Genomic DNA, 20,245 nt, shown 5'->3' with positions numbered 1-20,245 from the left:
AACAATTTGCCTCAGAGCTTGTTTGTATTTGTCTTTCTTCTGCTTAGAATTCTTTTCCTCCAGTTATCTAGCTGGCTGGCTTTCTTGGGGGAACTTTGTTCCAATTTTGCTTTAACTGAAAGTCCTACCCTGACCACCCTACATAAAATAACCTCCCTCTCCTGGTCATTATCTTTGCTTGCTCTGAAGTATTTACTTTTTCGTAGCATTTCCCACCATTTGCTTATTGTCATTCATTCCCAAGAATGTTAGCTGCAAGGTGGTAGGGTCTTTATCAGTTTTATTGACAGTTGTATTGCCAGCACTTTAGAACCATGCCAAGCACTTACTTACATACTCAATAAATATTTATGAAATAAAACAATAAACACTTGAGGTCACATTTAATAAAACAGGCATGATTTTCCTCTCTGCAATTGTTCAACTTACCTTTCACTTGTATTATCATCTTTTTTTTTTTTTTTTAATGTTTATTTATTTAGTTTGGGAGAGAGACATAGAGCATGAGCAGGGGAGGGGCAGAGAGGGAGGGAGACACAGAATCTGAAGCAGGCTCCAGGCTCCGAGCTGTCAGCACAGAGCCCAACGCCGGGCTTGAACTCATGAACAGCAAGATCATGACCTGAGCTGAAGTCGGAGGCTTAATCAACTGAGCCACTCAGACCCCCTCACTTGTATTATCATCTTTACCTAGAAGTAGGTAGTAGAGAATTGTGAAGAACCTCACTCCTTATTCTAACACAACACTTCAAGGGGCGCCTGGGCGGCTCAGTCGGTTAAGCATCTGACTTTGGCTCGGGTCATGATCTCACAGTTTGTGGGTTCGAGCCCTGGGACAGGTTCTGTGCTGACAGCTCAGAGCCTGGAGCCTGCTTCAGATTCCATGTCTCCCTCTCTCTCTGTCCCTTCCCCGCTTGCACTCTGTCTCTCTCTCTCTCTCTCTCTCTCTCTCTCTCTCCAAAATGAATAAACATTACAATATTTTAAATAAATAAATAAAATAACACTTCAAGGTAGAAAATCAGGGCACTTTATTACAGGAAACCCTGAAAAAGTTATATTCCAGATGTATTAGACTTTTAGGCATCCAATAATATGTAAAGATTTTAATTTAAATTTCTTTCATGTACCACTTAAGTAATGGAGAGCTCTCTCAAATCTGAGATGCTACTTGCAAGCAGTCGGCTTTCTAATTACTTTAAAATGTGTATTACAATATTTCTCGACTTCCTTTTGGATAAATCCCAGGATAAAACTCTTCTAATAAAAAATGTTGCCCCTGAGTTTGCCAAATTGAGTATTTAATCTATTAGTATAATCTTAGCATTTATGATAGTAGGAATCAATATATGCCTTTTGTGAATAAAAACATTTAAGTTTTCTTTTTAAAAACAGATTAGATTGAGACCTTTAATCTAAGTTTTCTTTTTAAAAACAGATTAGATTGAGACCTTTAATCTAAGTTTTCTTTTTAAAAACAGATTAGATTGAGACCTTTAATCTAATTTAAGTTTTCTTTTTAAAAACAGATTAGATTGAAGGTCTCAATCTAATCTGTTTTTAAAAAGAAAACTTAAATTTTTTTTCACTTGTTTTGCTTTTCTTTATACCTTTCATTTTAATTGTTGTGTTTATTTTGGTTTTAGGGTGTTTTTTTTTTCTATTAACTTGCTCTTTTGCCATTCTATCATATAGACTTATGTTTATTCATTAGTCAGGACTTTGTGGGGACAGAAATCCAGATCAAACTATCTTAGGCAAAAGGTAGAATTTCTTATAAGGATACTAGATTTATCAAGTACTAGCAAAACCATGGGCAGAGCAGGGATGCCCCTGATCCTGAGGGATGACTTCAACACTGTCAGAACATTCTTTTGATTGGTTTCATTCCTCTTTGAAGATTTTCAGAAGCATAACTCCTAGCATCTCCCTAGAGCTCTCAGGAAGATATTATATCTCTCTGCTCAGTTTCCATATGACCTTGAACCAATCACATGGGTCTGGGGTTTGACTATGGTCTAGTTTGGTCAGAAAATCAGGGATTTAGAGTCATGCAAAGGCACAATCATCCTCACTAAAGTTAAATGTGGACAGAAAGCACAGAAAAGTGAGACATTTACAACAGTCAGCACCTTGGGCTTCTCCTAAAGTTAGGGGTGTATCTGTATATAATTGGAATAAAACACAGTGTTCTGCTATTTAATACAAGCATAGTACAATTACTTCCCTTGGTTTGGACAGTATACCACTTAGCTTTAGGTTTTGCTTCAGCAATGAAGTCACATTGATAGTCTATAATGAGATACTTAGTATTACTGAACTTTACTTTATTATTCAGTTACACCATCGCAGTAAGCCTGGAAGGAGAAGTAGATTAATCAGAGATAGATTCTTCATTCAGGGAAGAGAGTGATGGTTGCAGGGAGAAAGCATACAGTACTTGAAGTACGTATCCTAATACCAGAACACAGCGCTATTCAAAGGCTCAACTCATTTCTGTTTTTGTTTGAGAAATGGGGAAAATAGAAGAATGGGGACACTACATGCTTAGAGAATTAAGGGTATTTTGTTTGTTCTGGGTATGTTCCATAAATTATTAGATCTGTAAAATGACAATTCCAAGTCCTCTGTTTTTTATTAATTATCTCTTAATGGGCAATAAAACTGCTTTGCATCTGTTAGCAAATAAATATTGTACTACGAAAAATGGGACCTATGATTTCACTGTTTTTTATTCTTTATAATAGTAAAAATTTTATCATGATAATATAGCATTCATTCCCTTTCACTAAACCTGTCTCCCTTTCACACGTACATAAACACATAATATTCACAAAGCATTCTGACCTATCCTAACCCCAGGATTCTTCTCATCTTTTAAAGGATCCTTTCTGTCCAAGGATCCATTAAAAACCCTCAGTGTGACTTTTGGTCTCTGTGGGGGCATGAACTCCACTCCTCCATTAATTTAAGCAGCTATAACACGAACCACATTATAAGTGAAAGTCTTATAATCTGGAATTTCCAGTAGTAAAGAAGTTTGGTTGTCTCTGCCCTATACCAACTTTCATACTATAATAGAGGACAGAAACATAGTTAATAGAGTGTGGACATGTTCTTGGAGCAGATATAACAAAGGAGTTTCTTGTTTGATAACCTGTAAATTTCACTAATAGGAGCAAAAGAGAATGATTAAAATTTATATGGGCATGGAAAGAATAAAAAGTGCCTAACTTTGTATAAACATGGATTCCATAATCCAGAGACAACCACTCTTAGCATATTGGCATATATCTTTCCAGATTTATGTTATTTTGCATATGTTTTCGAAAATTGGAGACATACTCTTATACATTGTTTAACACATCAATATTTTAACATACTTTCCTTGATACAATAACAATAATGAGTGTTAAAATTTAATTGTATTCTATGTAGTAAATACAATAATTTGTTATTACAGGTTGAGTAAATAGTGGTGTCGGTAGGTAAATGTTGGTTGAACACTTTTAAACTCATAACTAAGTTTGAAAATCTGGGAAATGTTTTTATAGAAATGTGTTTATGTCACTACTTTGGCTCAGTTTTAGTATTAATTGTGATTTTTAAAGTTTTTCTGCTTTTCTTCCCAGATCCAAGTATTTTAGAACATGCTCAAGAGGTGAGCACTTAACTATAGAGGTAAGTAAGTCTTGAATCCTGATTGGATAAAAGTCCCTTCAGGAAGGCAGAAGGGACATTTTTCTTTTCATTAAGGGCCCCAGATTTAGTATGGACTTGTTATATTTCAATATTATTGATGCCAATGAAAAGGAAAAGAATTGGGGTGGGGAGGGGAGGGGTGAATAGGGCGAAGTTTGCAGAAGATTACGGTCCTGTTCTTCTAATAGAATTGCTATTTCTACTAAGAAGTGGTGTTTTTGTTTTTTGTCTTTTTTTTCACAGTGCACAATTCAAAGAGAGGGTACTCATGTGCAGTTACAATGGCTCAGTAGGCAGTGATTCTAGACATAGATGGTTGGCCTGCCCCAGTAAAGAAGTACAGCAGGATCAAAGCAGAAAGCTGACTTTAAGCAACTCCACAGGATGAATCACTGAGTTTCTTACTCTTTGTGTGTAAAATATAATAATAGAATCTATTCAGTCCCTGCTATGTCCCACCTACTCCACCATAGTTTATAAACGTCATCACACATAATTCTTAATGTAGTTCTGCTGAATGGGTGGCAGTCATCCCATTTTATGGATGAGAATGAGAGGCTTAGACAGGTGAAGAAGTTGGGCTTTGTTACAGCCCATAAATGGCAGAACCTAAATCCAGTCCAAAACTGCCTGGCTTCAAAGGTTGAACACTGTACGTCACTGCCTTCTATATTAAATAAGGAAGCAAGTAAACCAGAAATTAGTTTTTTTTTTAAAAATCACAAACCAAAAAACAAACAAAAAGTTCAAGATAATAATTTTAAACAATTTTAAGTCACTTCTTTAAAAAATTTTTTTTTTGAAAAAAAAAATTTTTTTTTGAACGTTTATTATTGAGAGACAGAGAGAAACAGAGCATGAGCATGGAAGGGGGAGAGAGAGGAGAAGACACAGAATCCAAAGCTGGCTCCAGGCTCTGAGCTGTTAGCACAGAGTGGGGCTCAAACTCACAAACCGCGAGATCATGACCTAAGACGAAGTCGGACACTTAACCGACTGAGCCATCCAGGTGCCCCAAGTCACTTCTTTAAATTCTTGTCATTCTAAACCTTTTAAATGCATTGTTTTCTTGATTTTAATCATGTTAATATTTAATAATAGATAATGTTAACAATAAAACTTTTTTCTTTTGGTGGTTATCAAATTATTTATAGTTTAAATACAAATATTTTAGTAATACAATTTAGTAGTAATGACTTTCATTTAGTCATTGGATATAATACTGTTCATCACATCATCAACAAATTGTTTACTTTCCTGTCTGTAGAAAGACACACTATATTTGAGAGCAGTGACTACCATTTGGTAGATTTTCAGTAAACAGTTAATAATAGATGAATAAATATAAATATTATAAGATAAATTCTTATTTGGGTATCTTTAAAGGCCCTGTTTCTTGAGTAAATTCTCCTTCTTATGACATTAATTTTTTTTTTAATTCAAGTGGAAAATTCTGGTAGTATGGGTTTAAAACACCCATATGAAATAATTCAGGTGGAATAGTTTATAAGTTTTAAAAAGTTTCTGATTTATGAAGAAAATTGCTTTAATTCTCCTTTTTCTTTTTCATATAAATCATAAATAACAGTATATACTTATCTTGGCTATCTTATAGGACTGTTGAATATATCAAATGAACTAGTGTATAAAGGGACACATGACTCAAATATCTTAAAAGTATAAAGGTATATTATTTTTGAAGTGAAAAAGTGACAATTTTTTATGAGGTATGTACCTTAGAAAAATATCCCCCCTAACGCTTGCTTTCTTGTTCTTTCAGTTTGAGAATCTAGTAGAAAGTGATGAAGTAAGTATTTCCACAGTAGTGCAAAACCCATATTTGTTCTCATGAATCATCGCATTAATCCTAGGTTTTATTTAAAAAATTTTTATTTTATTGTCTTTCAGGATTATTATTTTTTGGTTTTTATTTTTACTTCTTAGTCCCTAACTATGTCATTTTACCAATTTATATTAGCATATCATTCAGAATTTTCTCATGTATAACATATATAATACTATATATATGGTATATTACATACAGTTTTATATGTTGGTTTCATGTATTTTATATATATATAAATATATATCATATTTTAAAGCATGCTATAGAACTCAAGGAACTTTAAAAAGGATATTTCTAACCTCTTGCCATTAGGTAGGTAAAATTCTTCAACAACCCAAGGTAGATCCATTCTTTAACCATAGTTTTCATAGATTTCTGAAGGTAGAATTTATGCATGCCCATTCTATAATCACTTTCTGACTTTAGCCATTCTCTTTTTTATCAGTTATTCTTTTTGTTGACTTTTTGCATTTCATCTCATCTAAAACTTAAATTTAAGATGCATTTGAAGTACAGAAGTGTGAAAATATGAAAAAAGTACAGTGTAGAATTAATGAACTGTGGTGTATACTTCTTATGCACTGGTTATAGTTAGAAGAGCTTTAGATCGTGAGCTAAACTTCAGTTTCACTAAACTAATTATATGAGTTTGTGCAAGTTACTAAACCTCCCTTGGGCAAACTTTATACAACTCTAAAATGAGTTCTATAAAAACACTGAGAGCTCTGACCTTTTATCACTTTTTGTTGCTAAGGAAAAAGGAAAATGTATCAAACTAAATTTAAATTATCGTTTAGCCCAACATTTCCGAGTGTGTATGGAATACTATTTCAGAATGTAAATTAACATGGTAAAGGTTCTGAGAAGAACTGTTAAGAGAACTGTTAAGAAAATTATTTAAACCTATTCAACTCAGCATTTCCCAAATTAATTTGGGTATGATTCCTTTTTTCAGATAATACTACATATTTATTATCCTCTGATAGAACACATTTGGGAAACTAGCATAGCCTTTGTTTCCCAGTAAAATTTCTCCCAAATACATTTATGTTTCATAGAACCCAGTTTCTTTCCCATTTCAAGTCATTTTAATTCCATGTTATTTTTTAAGATAAGTGTAAGCAAACACTTTACATAATATTTTTAAAGTTTCTAAACTCTAGAAGTGCTAAATGTAAGAGTCCTTTCAACCTTTATTGCATCATACTGCTTTTCAAAAGAATGTGGTTCCATGTGTTTTCCTAAGATGCTTTTTGTTTGGTTGAGTTTTTTGTTTGCTTTTGTTTTTCCTAACTGGTCTTCTCCCCTTCTGTGTCATGTTTTGTGTTTGGTTTAGTTGAACATCACCCTGTTTTGTGGTACTGTTTCTTATCAGCACCTGTTTCCTGTTGTTATTTGCCCATATATGTTAACTATCACATGTGAATAGCTTAAGTGTGTAAGAAAGATGCATAAATTCAAATCAGCTTTGTAAGTAGTTCTGGTTTACTTTGGAGGAAAAAAAAACTATAGGTAATTTCATAACCGTGTGAAGAAAAAAACAAAAACAATTCATTCTCATCATTTGTGGTAGTTATGTCCTATAAAGTTGCTGTAAATGCTGAATTATTGAATACCAACTGGAAATTACTCTTAGGAAAAATGGAGACTTAGATTCCTGTAAGCTTCTAGCCACAACATTTTCATCGCCCAATCAGTAAATTACCTTGTTTTAGATTTCTGTTTTACACCTTATTTTAATATATATTACTGATTCATTAACATTGAACTCATGGCCAACAGCATTGTAAGTCATGTCTGAACAGAAGCCTATCCAACACACACATTTTTTCCATAAGGCTTGCCACAGTCTTCATGTGACTAGGAATATTAGACAGCACTTCAGCACCATACAGTGAAATCACCAACAATACACAAACAGGCAAAAAACATGGCACTCAGTAGACTGTAAAGAGGACAGTAGGAGAACTGAAACAAGAAGGCAGAGTATCGCTATGTTCTACCTCAACTGGGAAGGTGCATATCGAGCAACTCGAAGTTTTTTGCTGCTCTGTGAAAGTCTGTTCATGATGACAAAAGTGCAGGGGTTATTAGTTTTTTTGTTAAAATACATGTTAGCCTTATAGGTAAATTTACAAATATGGAATCTACAAAGTATGAAGATCAACTGTAAATGAAGAGGGCATAGAAAGTATATTGTCTAGTACCATCCTGACCACAGAAGTTCATTTGGTATAGAATATATATTTGTTAGAAAAAGTTAAGACGGGCGCCTGGGTGGCTCAGTCGTTAGGCGTCCGACTTCGGCTCAGGTCATGATCTCGCGGTTCATGAGTTCGAGCCCAGCGTCGGGCTCTGTGCTGACAGCTCAGAGCCTGGAGCCTGTTTCAGATTCTGTGTCTCCCTCTCTCTCTGACCCTCCCCCGTTCATGCTGTCTCTCCCTGTCTCAAAAATAAATAAACATTAAAAAAAAAAAAAAGTTAAGAAATGTCCAATAATTAGTTAATATAAATTAAGCTAAATATTTAATTTTGCTTTTGAGAAATAGTAAAATTTTAAAGCTTTTTGTTTAAAACACTCTTAATAATAAAATTTGTTTACATGATAAAAATAGATAAGCAAAAAATATTTTGATTAAATAAAAAATTTGTTGAATTGCCTCGCATAGAATTCACCTAGTGAAATTTCTTTAATTGTTTAATTTTTATACAGGGGGAAAGTCCAGGAAGCAGTCATAGGTAAGTAAAGCTTTTTTTTTTTTTTTAATGTCTGTGTGAACCATAAGAAGCTCCCTAAGAAGCGAGGCTCTGTCATTTGCTTGCTTTGAGGGATTGAACAGTTTACATTTTAGGACCTTAGTTTTCTCTTTCTGTCAGATTGAGACAAATAATAATGTCTCAAACTGTTGTTTTGAACATTAAGGAATTGAATGTACATGATTGCCTAGTGCTCTCCTATTGAACCTAAGTCATGTATATTGTAGTTTTTAATAAACTATTTAATATTAATAATTACATTTCCTTGAATTTTTAAAATGTGATCGCCCTTTTTCTTCCTCATGACATTCTAAAGTTTGTTTTACTAATAAGGTTAACTAGAACCTTGATACTTCAATTTGTTTAAACAGCCTCTTTAGATTCTTCCTGAGCTACTTGAAAAAGAACCATCTGTCTTTAACTCAAGAGTTCTTAATATCAAGAGAATATTTTCATATACTGTTTCATATTTTGAATGAATGTTCTTTATCTTTTTTAGTTTAGCAAACATTAGGCAACTATCATGTGGCACTATACCAGGCACTGGGATTAAAAAGTCAAACATGGTTCTCTCCATTAGAAGAAAGAATATCCTGGTCTAGGAGGTAGTTTGTGTAGACGACTAATTTCAACATAAGATGGGGAAAGAGATTAATTAGCAGTTATAAAACATGCAGGGAAAATGCAGGAGAGACCCTTTGCCTAAAATGTGTGAGAAGAGGTGTGTTGTGGTAGACTTCTTTAAGATAACACTTAGGTCAATCCTGGGAGTGTTGGCTAGTGATGACTATCCAGAGGAGGAGAGCATTCCAGACAGAAGAAATTGCACGAACAAAGGGGGTTGACAGGAAAGAGTTACAAGAGAATTTTGTGGAGGGATGGATATGTTTGTATCTTCCTTTGTGTTGAAGTTATATGAGTGTATACAGTTGTCAAAACTCTTAAGTGAAATAACACTTGAAATGTGTATTTTATGTGAGACCTCAAAAAGAAAACTTAAAAAAAAAAAAAAAGCCCCAGGCAGAAGTTAGGGCTAGAGGAACAGAAGTAGGAGACATTACCTTATACTGATGGTTAAAACCGTGATCATTATCAAGATCACCAACCCGAGATTGGGACCAGGAGGAAGTGGGTTGGTTGGAGTGTGTGGAGAGAGAGCAACGGTCTGAGAACTGAATAGGCAAACACTAGAAGAGGATTCTGAAGACAACCAAGACTCAGTGGGCAAAAACAATTAAAAGAACATGGTGGACATAATCTGTCTTTATCTCATTTCCCTCGTGTGTATCATCTCTGTCTCTACCTGCTAATGTTGATTGATGTGAGGATTGAAATTAATTAATATACGTAAAGCACATTGAAGAGAACCTGATACAAATTAAGTGCTAGATGTGCTATCAGTGTACATTTAGTTTCATGAATTTTGGCTGAAATGGGAAGGAGAGGGAGCAGTAACTAGAAATAAATATAGGTAAAATGAAGATTTTTCCTTCTTCTTTTTTTTTCTTCCTTCCCTCTTCCCTTCACATGGAAGAAAGGTAAAGACAGATAAAAAGTAGCGTGAAGCTGAAAGAGAGGTGCTAATTAATAGGCAATGTCCCAGGGAATGCCCTGGAGTGGGGGAGGGAGGGTGGCATCCATGTCAAATGAATCAAGAGTAGAAGTATAGCAGATGACCTTGAACAAGTTAAGGAATGCCAGCTCTTCAGAGGATTGAGGGAAGAATAGAGAGGATAGACTTAAGTAAGAGGTGAGGTGGCAAGAAGTTGAAGGAATTGCTGGTTGATATCCTCATATCTCAGAGTGGGGTGAAGTTAACTTCTGAGAGAAAAGAGTTTAAATGCGGAACTTAAGGAGTACTTGAAGATTTGAAGTATAGCTTAAGATGTGAGAGGTAATTGATCATGTCTAAGAAAAGGGTTATTGCTAGGGACTGAGAACCAGATAGGTGTTAGATTTTCTTTAGCAGCTCTCAGGAGAAAGGGCTAATCATGGAAGTGATCCAAGGTCAGAAAGTAAGCTGGGTGAATATGGTATTATGATAGGAATGCAAGAAGGTGTGTATGTTGGTAAGAAAGTACTTCAAATTTGCCATGGTGTCCACATTGGTTGTATGTGAAGTATGGCCAGGTAATCAGCATGGGTTGACGAGGAGAAAAGGGAAGGATCAAGGGCCTATGGTGACCAGACTGACTGATTGGCCAGGATAAATCGGGAGAGTATCGGGTATGAGAGTTAAGAGTCCTAGAATGAATGGTAAGAGGGCTATCAAAGCATAGCTTTATGCTTTATGGTGAATATTTTGGGATATGGCCAGATGGCTGAAGCAGAGCCAAAGTGAAGGTAAATGGAGTCCACATATCTTAGAAGTGGTTGTAGTGCTAAAAAATAATCTGAGAATATATCATCCTATTCAACATATATACCAAATTATAGCAAGTGTTAGAATGTATGCCTTTTTACTCTTAACAATTGAAATTATAGCATCAAATTGCTTTAATACGTTTTGGACAGTAAAATTTTAGTATTTCTCTGGTTTATGAGTTTTTTATTTGGACTTGAACTCATCAGAAGTATTTTTTCTTTTCTTTCTTTTTCTCCCTCATTTTTCTCTGTAGACCTCTTACTGAGGAAGAAATTGTTAACCTAAGAGAGAGGCATTATGATTCTATTGCTGAAAAACAGAAAGATCTTGATATGAAAATTCAAAAAGAGGTAAATAGTCTTTTATGTTGCTTAAGTATGTGTTCTCATAAAGCTTCAGTTTATAGTATGGAGAAAGTTGTCATTAATATAGGGCATATGAACAGTCACTGAACCTATATTTAGATATTATACAGATGAAAATTATTTAAAAGTAAGAGAAGAACAAAAAGTAAAAGAATAATGTTCCAGTCTATTATAGTTTCTTTTATTTTGACTTAATTGATCAGAAATCATATGCTGCCAAAAATGAAGATAATACATTCTTCTAAAAAATAACATCTTAATTCACAAGTAGAGACTCTGGCAAGATACATGTATTTTTGTGTTTAAAACCAACTTTTAAAAACTACTCTGTTTCACAATAAGTATTTTTTAAGTCTTTTTGTTTGTCTTGGATTTATTTATTCTTAGTAAGTGAACCATAAACTATAATCCTAAATGTTATATTTATTTTAATGTGTTGATGGAAATGGCCTATAATTATAGTTTTGCTAATCAGTAAGTGGAATTAGTCATATTCTGTTATACATTTAAGAACAGTTTGTTTAGTACCAATTACTGATTTCAACAGCTTTAATTTAAGCTATGCAAATAGATGTTAATATTAGGCTAAAGAAAAAATCATTGAAATTTAATTTTTAAATTTGGTTTGACATGCAATGAATTATCACTAAAGCAGTTTGGATGCTATTAGGAATAGCAAGAATTTAAATGTGAAACTAATTGCTGAATAGCTTGGTGGTAATAAAATTCAGGACACATGTGCATCAATGAGACATGAACTTTGTGAAAGCTTACTTCACTTTGATAGATGGTGGTATGATTGGCCTTAGTTTAAAGACCTTGGACTCAGGAGAGCCAAAACCATTAAACTAGTCAGAGTGATAGGCATTGGAACAATTGTTGAGCATGAAGATCACTATATATTCTAAAGAAACAATTTTGTATTTCTGCAAATTAAATGCTACTACTTCATAATTCAGTTTCTAAAGAGTTCTATAATATCTTTGATATCATTTGAATTATTTTGTAAGAGGAGAAATTGAAATGAGAAATCACAAAAATTTCAATTCTGTTATGCTTTATAGAGGTCATTTATTTTTTTAATAATTTATTTTTAATTTTACAAACAAACATTTTATTTTTAGAGCAGTCAGACAGGTTCTGGTTTTTGTTAATCCTTATTGTTTTGTTCATGTACAGTTAGCCTTACAAGAAGAGAAGTTAAGACTAGAAGAAGAAGCTTTATACGCTGCACAGCGTGAAGCAGCCAGGGCAGCAAAGCAGCGAAAGCTCTTGGAGGTGAGGGGAAAAGACCCCAACATATGTCAGGGCTGCTCATCTCCTGATTTTCTCTGACAAATCTCAGTTGAGACTTCTTCCACCCCCCAGAATCAAGGGCTTCTTGTTTAACAGCAAATGTATTTATGCATATATTCTTAGGAATTTTCATTTTTATTTTCTAGTTTATTTATTTTGAGAGAGAGAGCGCACAAGCAGGGGAGGGGCAGAGAGAGAGAGAGAGAGACAGAATCCCAAGCAGGCTCTGCGCTGTCAGCACAGAAGCCCCATGCAGGGCTTCATCCCACAAACTGTGAGATCTTGACCTGAGCTGAAATCAACAGTCGGATGCTTAACCGAGCCACCCAGGCTCCCCCATTCTTAGGAATTTTAAAGGCAAATTAGTTCGTCTTTAACAACTAGGAATAGCATCAAATAATTTCTACAGCACTTTTTAGTTTACTTTTGTGAGTATTTTTTAGACCAATTCGTTGAACTGCTAGAATTTCTTCTACTTCTTTGAATCTGGTAAGCTAGGCAGTTTGCCTCATCTTCAGATACTGTATATTTCTCATCTTTACTCTTGTGTCTTTGGGAGACTGGGAGTTTGAGTCTTGAGAAATCTTTGGCATATTATCAGAGAAGGCAACAGATTTATTATATCTCACCATGCTGTATGCTAATATGGCATTACTGTAATTGCCAGACCACTATTAATAACAGGCATTTATGGAGCCCTGGCTAAGTGTCAGGAAGTGTTTTAATTAGTTTACATGTTTTACCTTGTTTAATACTGACAACAATCCTAGGAGATAGGTAGCATTTTCAGTCCTCATTTTATAGATGAGGAAACCAGGGGACAGAGATTTTAAGTAACTTGCTTGAGATCCTGCAGTTAATAAATGGTAGAGCCGCAGTTCAAAGCACAGCAGTGCTTGGTCAGTTATCCTACTTAGCATCTTCCTCCATATTTTGCCTGTGTGAACTCTGTGCTGTAATATTAACTGAAGTAGTACAAAGATCATGTCACATAAGAATTATTGTAACAGAGAAACTGAAAAATCATGTGTCATATTGCCATGAATTTATATGTGACCAGTGCCCTTTCTCTCTTTCTTTGTCTCTATCTCTTTCTCTTCCCGCTCCCCTCCCGTTTTTATTAAATTGTTTCAGCAGATTAATTAGATTATGTGGGAGAATGGGGTTTTTTTTGGTTTTGTTTTTGTTTTTCAATATATTCTAACTTGTGAAAAAGGTTAAAAATTAACTCACCTACTAGGAAATAAAAATATTTTTCTGGCTATACTTTAGATAACTCTTCTTACTATAATAAAATCTCTACTGCTCACCTTTTAAAGACAAAAGCATTCCATATGCAGCATCTATTTGGGTTCTCTCAGTTTTCCAGAAACACATAATAGTCTGTACAACATACACGGGCACACAAACATACACAGATATATGCAAATCCATTTGATTTTCAATAGCATTATGAGTGTGTTAGGGCAGTAATATAGCCATCTGTAATTTACAGATAAACAGAAAGTAGAGAACATCCCAGGGATACACAGCTAATAAGCGTCAGAACCCTAATTCTTTTTTTCCTCCAAAGTTTATCTATTTTTGAGAGAGAGAGAGAGAGAAAATCCCAAGCAGGCTCTGCACTGTCAGTGCAAAGTCCAATGCAGAGCTCGATCTCACAAACCCTGACATCATGACCTGAGCCAAAATCAGGAGTCAGATGGTTAACTGAGCCGCCCAAGCACCACTTTTTTTTTTAAGTTTATCAAAGCCCTAACTCTTGACAGGTTTTCTAAATCCTTTGTTTTTATTATTTCTGAGTCAGCTCGGCCAGGTCTTCTAGATCTTTTGTTTTATTGCTATTTATTTCAGCCAAAATAGAACTTCATCCACTGTTTTAACTATTTTTTTCTTACCCCTCATCCTTCCATTTATTATAAGTTCTTGGGTATAATAAGAATGTTGAGTACACCAATATATACCTGTTTTAAAAGTTATTTTTAATAACACTGTAAATATTCTGAGCCCTCAAGGATTATACAAGGATAGAGATTCTATCCATAAATAAGAGGATAGAGAAATGAACAGTGATACATTTTTTTTAAAAAAACCTTCAATGGAATAACTTTTTAAGTCTGGTTTTTTTTTTTAGGAACTAGGAAAAAATTACCTTTTGGTGTTACATGAAAGATTTTTTTTAAATATAACTTTACAACAGAGTGATTTTGTATTGCATTATGTTTCCAAAGCAAGAAAGGCAGAGAGTTGTGCAGCGATACCATCCTTCGAACAATGGAGAATATCAAAGGTAAACAGTGAAACATAATACTTCCCTTTGTAGTAGAAAATGTTATTTCCAAAGAGAACACAGTTCAGCTCTGGATGTTTGTATACATACTATGTTTATGTGTTCCCTAAAAAATAGAGACACTACTTTGTAAAAAGACTGAGAACATTTACTTTCTTTACATTGGAAAGTGCTCATTATTTATTTAAATTAATTTCATTGTGTTTTTAAGAGTGGTCATATCTTCCATATAGAAAATAATGCAGTAACAGACCAAATGCCTTTGGATAAATTGCTTATGCCTTGCTAGATTGTGTTTTCCTTAGCACCCCTCTTTTTCTTATAACAAAGTTTATGTATGATTGTTTTTTAGAACACACATTCCAAAGTTGTATTTTCCACTCATTCAAAGAACCTTGTTCGTGCTTCATTATTATAAATTATAAAAATGGGCTTATGACTAAACTTTGACTTCAAGATTAACCAAAATCTTATTATTTTCAATTTATTGCTAGCATTAAGAAAATTAGGACCTATTTTCATTAGGTAATTCTAATTGTATAGTAATTATAAATTTGTGTGGGATAGACCCTCAAACTAAAATGCCTTCATTAGCATAAGCATGCATTTTGTTGCATCTACTATGAATATATTAAAAAGTTCTTTTACTTTTATTACAGTTCAGGACCAGAAGATGACTTTGAATCTTGTTTAAGAAATGTAAAGTCACAGTATGAAGTTTTTCGAAGTAGTCGTAAGTCTTTTAAAATATATGCATACATTTTAATTTTACTTAATGCCACAACAAACAGATAAATGGAGATCCTGACTCTCATTCTATAGAAGAACTTCCTGCCCTTTAAAATTGTATTTCCCAGATATATCAATTAACTAGTTCTGTATTATACATTTGTATCTTTCCTTTTCAAAAGGGAATTGGAGCAAAGAAAAATCTCAGGGTATTACTGTAGATCTGGATGGAGAGTCAAGCACGTTTTTCTATTTCTACTCTGGTCCTACCTCTCCATCTCCCAGAAGAAGGGAAGATGGGAAGAAGTAGTTACAAAAGTATACTCATTTTAGTTATTACAAATTAATTAAAGACTAAATGTTTTAAACATTAAGATTAGGATTAAAATGTTTTTCTCTAAGTTTCAAAAGTTGGAACCCCAAAAGCAGTTCCTCTTGACAACATGGACTGATTTTCATTTTTATTTGTTAATTTATTTTTTTGTCCCTCTTTATAATTGGCTATTAAAAATATTACCTAGAGGGGCGCCTGGGTGGCACAGTCGGTTGAGCGTCCGACTTCAGCCAGGTCACGATCTCGCGGTCCGTGGGTTCGAGCCCCGCGTCGGGCTCTGGGCTGACGGCTCAGAGCCTGGAGCCTGTTTCCGAGTCTGTGTCTCCCTCTCTCTCTCTCTGCCCCTCCCCTGTTCATGCTCTGTCTCTCTCTGTCCCAAAAATAAATAAACGTTGAAAAAAAAAAATTAAAAAAAAAAAAATGTTTAAAAAAAAATATTACCTAGAGTTTATTGTATTGGAAAAGTTTATATAATTCATTTATTTATTTTAACGTTTATTTATTTATTTATTTATTTTTAAACGTTTATTTATTTTTGAGACAGAGACAGAGCATGAACAGGGGAGGGGCAGAGAGAGAGGGAGACACAGAATCTGAAACAGGCTCCAGGCTCTGAGCTGTCAGCACAGAGCCCGACACGGGGCTCGAACTCACGGCCAGTGAGATCATGACCTGAGCCGAAGTCAGACGCTTAACCGACCAAGCCACCCAGGCGCCCCTATGTTTATTTATTTTTGAGACAGAGAGAGACAGAGCATGAATGGGGGAGGGTCAGAGAGAGGGAGACACAGAATCTGAAACAGGCTCCAGGCTCTGAGCTGTCAGCACAGAGCCCCACGCAGGGCTCGAACCCACGGACCGCGAGATCATGACCTGAGCTGAAGTCCGCCGCTCAACTGACTGAGCCACCCAGGCGCCCCTATATAATTCATTTAAATTTGCATGTTTATCACGCTACATGGTAAAAAAATAAAAAGAAAGAAAGGGGAAAAGCCTTATATTGTTCCCAATAGAAACTTAACCAATGTGATGATTTCAATAATTGTTTCTTATGATGTTAAAAGTAATAATACTTGGAGAAAGGTAATATTACAAAATAAATGGTTGTGATAAAAGAATATAAATGACCACATTATATTTAATGTATATTCTAGGACTCTCATCAGATGCCACAGTTTTGACACCAAATACAGAAAGCAGTTGTGATTTAATGACCAAAACTAAATCAACCAGTGGAAATGATGACAGCACTTCCCTAGATCTAGAGTGGGAAGATGAAGAAGGTATTTTATATTAACAATTATACCTGAAAATATTAATCTGTGTTAATTTATAGAAATCTACTTGGTATTTTACTTTAAACTGAAATGAGTGCAAGACCATGAAAAATCAGTATAAAAATTTCTTAGTCTCTTACTATATTAGTGATTATCATCTGTTGATAAATGGTTTAGAAAGTTACTTAATTCTTAGTGTTTCTTGCGCTTTAGAAAATAAATGTTAATGAACCTATAGTACTTAATAAGAAGAATTACTGCCCCCTTGTGGTCTACGTAAAGCCAAAATTTTATTATCTTTTGGTTCATTATAAATGGTAGGGGTTTTTTTGTGTAGTTCAAAAGCTGTAAGTAACATGGACATGAGTTTGAATTTTAGCTGGTATGTTTTCCTAGCTCTAGTACTTTCAGGAGATTTCTTAATCTCTTTACAGCTTCAGTTTGTTCATCATAAAAAGGGAATAATAAACCTACTTTAAAGAATGACTATTCACCATTGTATACACAGGTCTAAAATGCCTGGCACAAAATAAATAAATGAAATGAAATGAAATGAAATGAAATGAAATGAAATGAAATGAAATGAGGCACACAATGAGCAGTCCATAAATATTTGAACAAATGAACATATGAATGTTGTGAGGATGAAATAAAATGTATATAAAATACCCACTACAGAGTATAGCACATAGTAAGTACTCAAAATTGTAGCTAAAACATGGGAGGTTTTTAAAGGCTGTTTCACTGAATAAGGCTCAAGTTTTCATTTTCATTTTCACTTTCATTTTAGGAACTAGGTAATCCACAAAAAGGAAGAACCAATTATAGAATGTAGGACTTTAGAAGAATAGTAAGCATTAAGTATTTATAGAATTTTGAGATGCAATGGACCTTAGTCCTCTAGTCAAGCCATTTCTTTTATCAAGAAACAAACAAAGATACAAGGGACTTGAATAACTTTACCAAAGATTGCTTTAACTTACTTAATTAAGTCATCTTCTCAGCTAAACACTTTCCACAGTCCTGTACTTCTGTTATTTTGTATCTGGGTCCCAAGCAGCAGACTTTAAATTTATTTTTATTGTAGCATCTTTTTAAGTTTGATTTAAAGCCTGTGAGGTCTTTCAATTCCAAAGTCTGTCATCCACACTGTATGCTAATCAGATTTGTAGATAATATGACTTTTGAGGTTATTATTCTAGTCATTAACACAGTTAGTTACTAAACTAGACCAGGTAGGAGAGAGAGCCAACTAGAAACCTTTCCTTAACAAGGCCTCCATAGGACTGACTCTTGAAGTTAATTAACAAACCAAGTCTGATTGTTAAATAAAAACTGTATTACTAACTGGTAAGTCTTTTGACACAGCTTCTTAAATTTTCACTGAGATTTGTAACAACTCTCCAAATAATAGGAATGAATCGCATGCTTCCGATGAGAGAGCGTTCCAAAACAGAGGAAGACATTCTCCGAGCAGCACTTAAGTACAGCAGCAAGAAGACTGGAAGTAACCCTACATCAGCCTCTGAGGATTCCAACGGGCTGGAGTGGGAGAATGATTTTGTTAGTGCCGAAATGGACGGCAATGGCAATTCTGAGTATTCTGGATTTGTAAATCCTGTATTAGAACTGTCTGATTCTGGCATAAAGCAATCTGATGCAGATCAACAGAAACGATAGGGTAAAATCGTGTGACCCGGTTTATCAGTTGTGACCAAATTTTAAAAACCAACTAGAATGTATAGATGGTTGTGCTGAGCCGTTTTGTAAGAGGGAGATAAGAAACCATGTTGTAAATGCTTATTAGAAAGGAATAGAAATGATAGGCTATATCTGAGTTGCTTCAGAATTAAGTGCAATTTCATCATCTGCCTTCTGCTTTTCAAAAACAATTTAATGGTTCTGTCATGTTATTAGATTTATTTTAACTCATCTTTATAGCATTCCTGTTTACTATTTGTAGATTTTCACTTTTAAAAATAGTTTCATTAATTTTACTTTGAATGCTTCTCAAACCTATTTCAGTAGGTCTCTGTGAAGATATTAGGGCATTTTGTGTTAATTCTCAGCAGATGTGAAGGGAGCATGAGGAGGGACTGCCAGATCAGATATATAATAGTGTTCCCGTTTCCAGCATTATTTACTCCTATGACTTACTTTAAATTTTATTATCTAATAGTAAGCACAATTGAGTAGATGACCCTAAGGAAATGCTGAAGTATCCGTTTCTTTCTACACTTACTGCATATCCTAGTATAATAATGTTGATTCAGTCTGAACAAAGGATAATATGTTACAATAAACTCTCAGAGTTTGGACACTTGAAGCTGGTAATCAAAAATAATATTGAAGAAAAAATATATATTTAGGTTTTTCTCTTCCTTTTACATGCTGCCAGTATAAATGAATATTGACTTTAAGTTAATTGATATATTAAATTTCTAAGTGTCATTTTTTAAAAATTCTATATTTCCAATGAATGGTCTTAGAAAGATTTTACACAGGACATATTCTCTGTGCATGATTTATTAAGAAAGGAAAACCTAAAAAGGCAATACGGGTATTTCAAAGTAAAATCCTTTCTGGTGTGAAAGGATCCATTGATTTTATTAAGCTTTCCTTTGCCTTGTAATACAAGGTGCTTTAATGGGATGGAACTAAGCATATCAGCATATAAAAATGCATTTTGTTTTATGCATTGAGCTCTTCTTTTCCCCAAAGTTTATGTATCAACTTGAAAGGCCAAGGATATAAGCACTCCCTAATTGCTTGTCTTAATTTTGCTGAGGATTGAGTATGATTTTAGTAAGCAGGCTGTTTTCTGATTTTTCCTTGGTGGTTTTTTGTTTTTTGTTTTTCCTTGCAGCAATGACAATGCATGTTCTCAAAAATATAGGAAGGTCCAGATATAAATAGTAACTTAAAGTTCTTGCTGTACTTAAAACAAAATCATGTGGCCCTTTCAATATTTGAACTGCTAGGCAATGACATCTATAGTTTCATCTTTTTTAATCTCATAGAAATAAATATGATACTTTAAATATGTAAATATATTAGGTAATGCTGTTATTTATGATTGTCTGAACATAATTTAAGTTGTAGCTTTGTCACTGGAAATATTTTAAAAGTAATCTATATTCACATTGCCTGTGTTACGCTTTTTAAAGTTTGTATACATCAGATGTATATTTTTGGTTTGGCATAAGCTACTATTGTAATTTTTCTTGGCATTTTGTTCATAAAAAATTTTTTGAAGGAATGGTAACTTCTCAAGGATTGTGAAT

General features: G+C 34.1%; 1 protein-coding gene across 1 annotated transcript in view; it reads left to right on the top strand.

Annotated features, from left to right (window-relative positions):
• Nucleotides 1-20,245, top strand: part of AP1AR (adaptor related protein complex 1 associated regulatory protein) — a 43,936-nt gene extending 23,691 nt beyond the window's left edge. Inside the window, exons 2-10 of the mRNA XM_047855936.1 lie at nucleotides 3,633-3,681; nucleotides 5,483-5,509; nucleotides 8,262-8,287; nucleotides 10,924-11,020; nucleotides 12,215-12,313; nucleotides 14,563-14,621; nucleotides 15,281-15,354; nucleotides 16,839-16,967; nucleotides 18,376-20,245. Coding sequence (XP_047711892.1) covers nucleotides 3,633-3,681; nucleotides 5,483-5,509; nucleotides 8,262-8,287; nucleotides 10,924-11,020; nucleotides 12,215-12,313; nucleotides 14,563-14,621; nucleotides 15,281-15,354; nucleotides 16,839-16,967; nucleotides 18,376-18,641 — 826 coding nt within the window. The 3' untranslated portion in view covers nucleotides 18,642-20,245. The remainder of the gene's footprint in view (nucleotides 1-3,632; nucleotides 3,682-5,482; nucleotides 5,510-8,261; nucleotides 8,288-10,923; nucleotides 11,021-12,214; nucleotides 12,314-14,562; nucleotides 14,622-15,280; nucleotides 15,355-16,838; nucleotides 16,968-18,375) is intronic.

The sequence above is a fragment of the Prionailurus viverrinus genome, chromosome B1, assembly GCF_022837055.1.
Source record: "Prionailurus viverrinus isolate Anna chromosome B1, UM_Priviv_1.0, whole genome shotgun sequence".
Classification (NCBI taxonomy): Eukaryota; Metazoa; Chordata; class Mammalia; order Carnivora; family Felidae; genus Prionailurus; species Prionailurus viverrinus.
The sequence above is the reverse complement of the archived record's forward strand: the minus strand, read 5'-3'. Positions and strand labels throughout refer to the sequence as shown.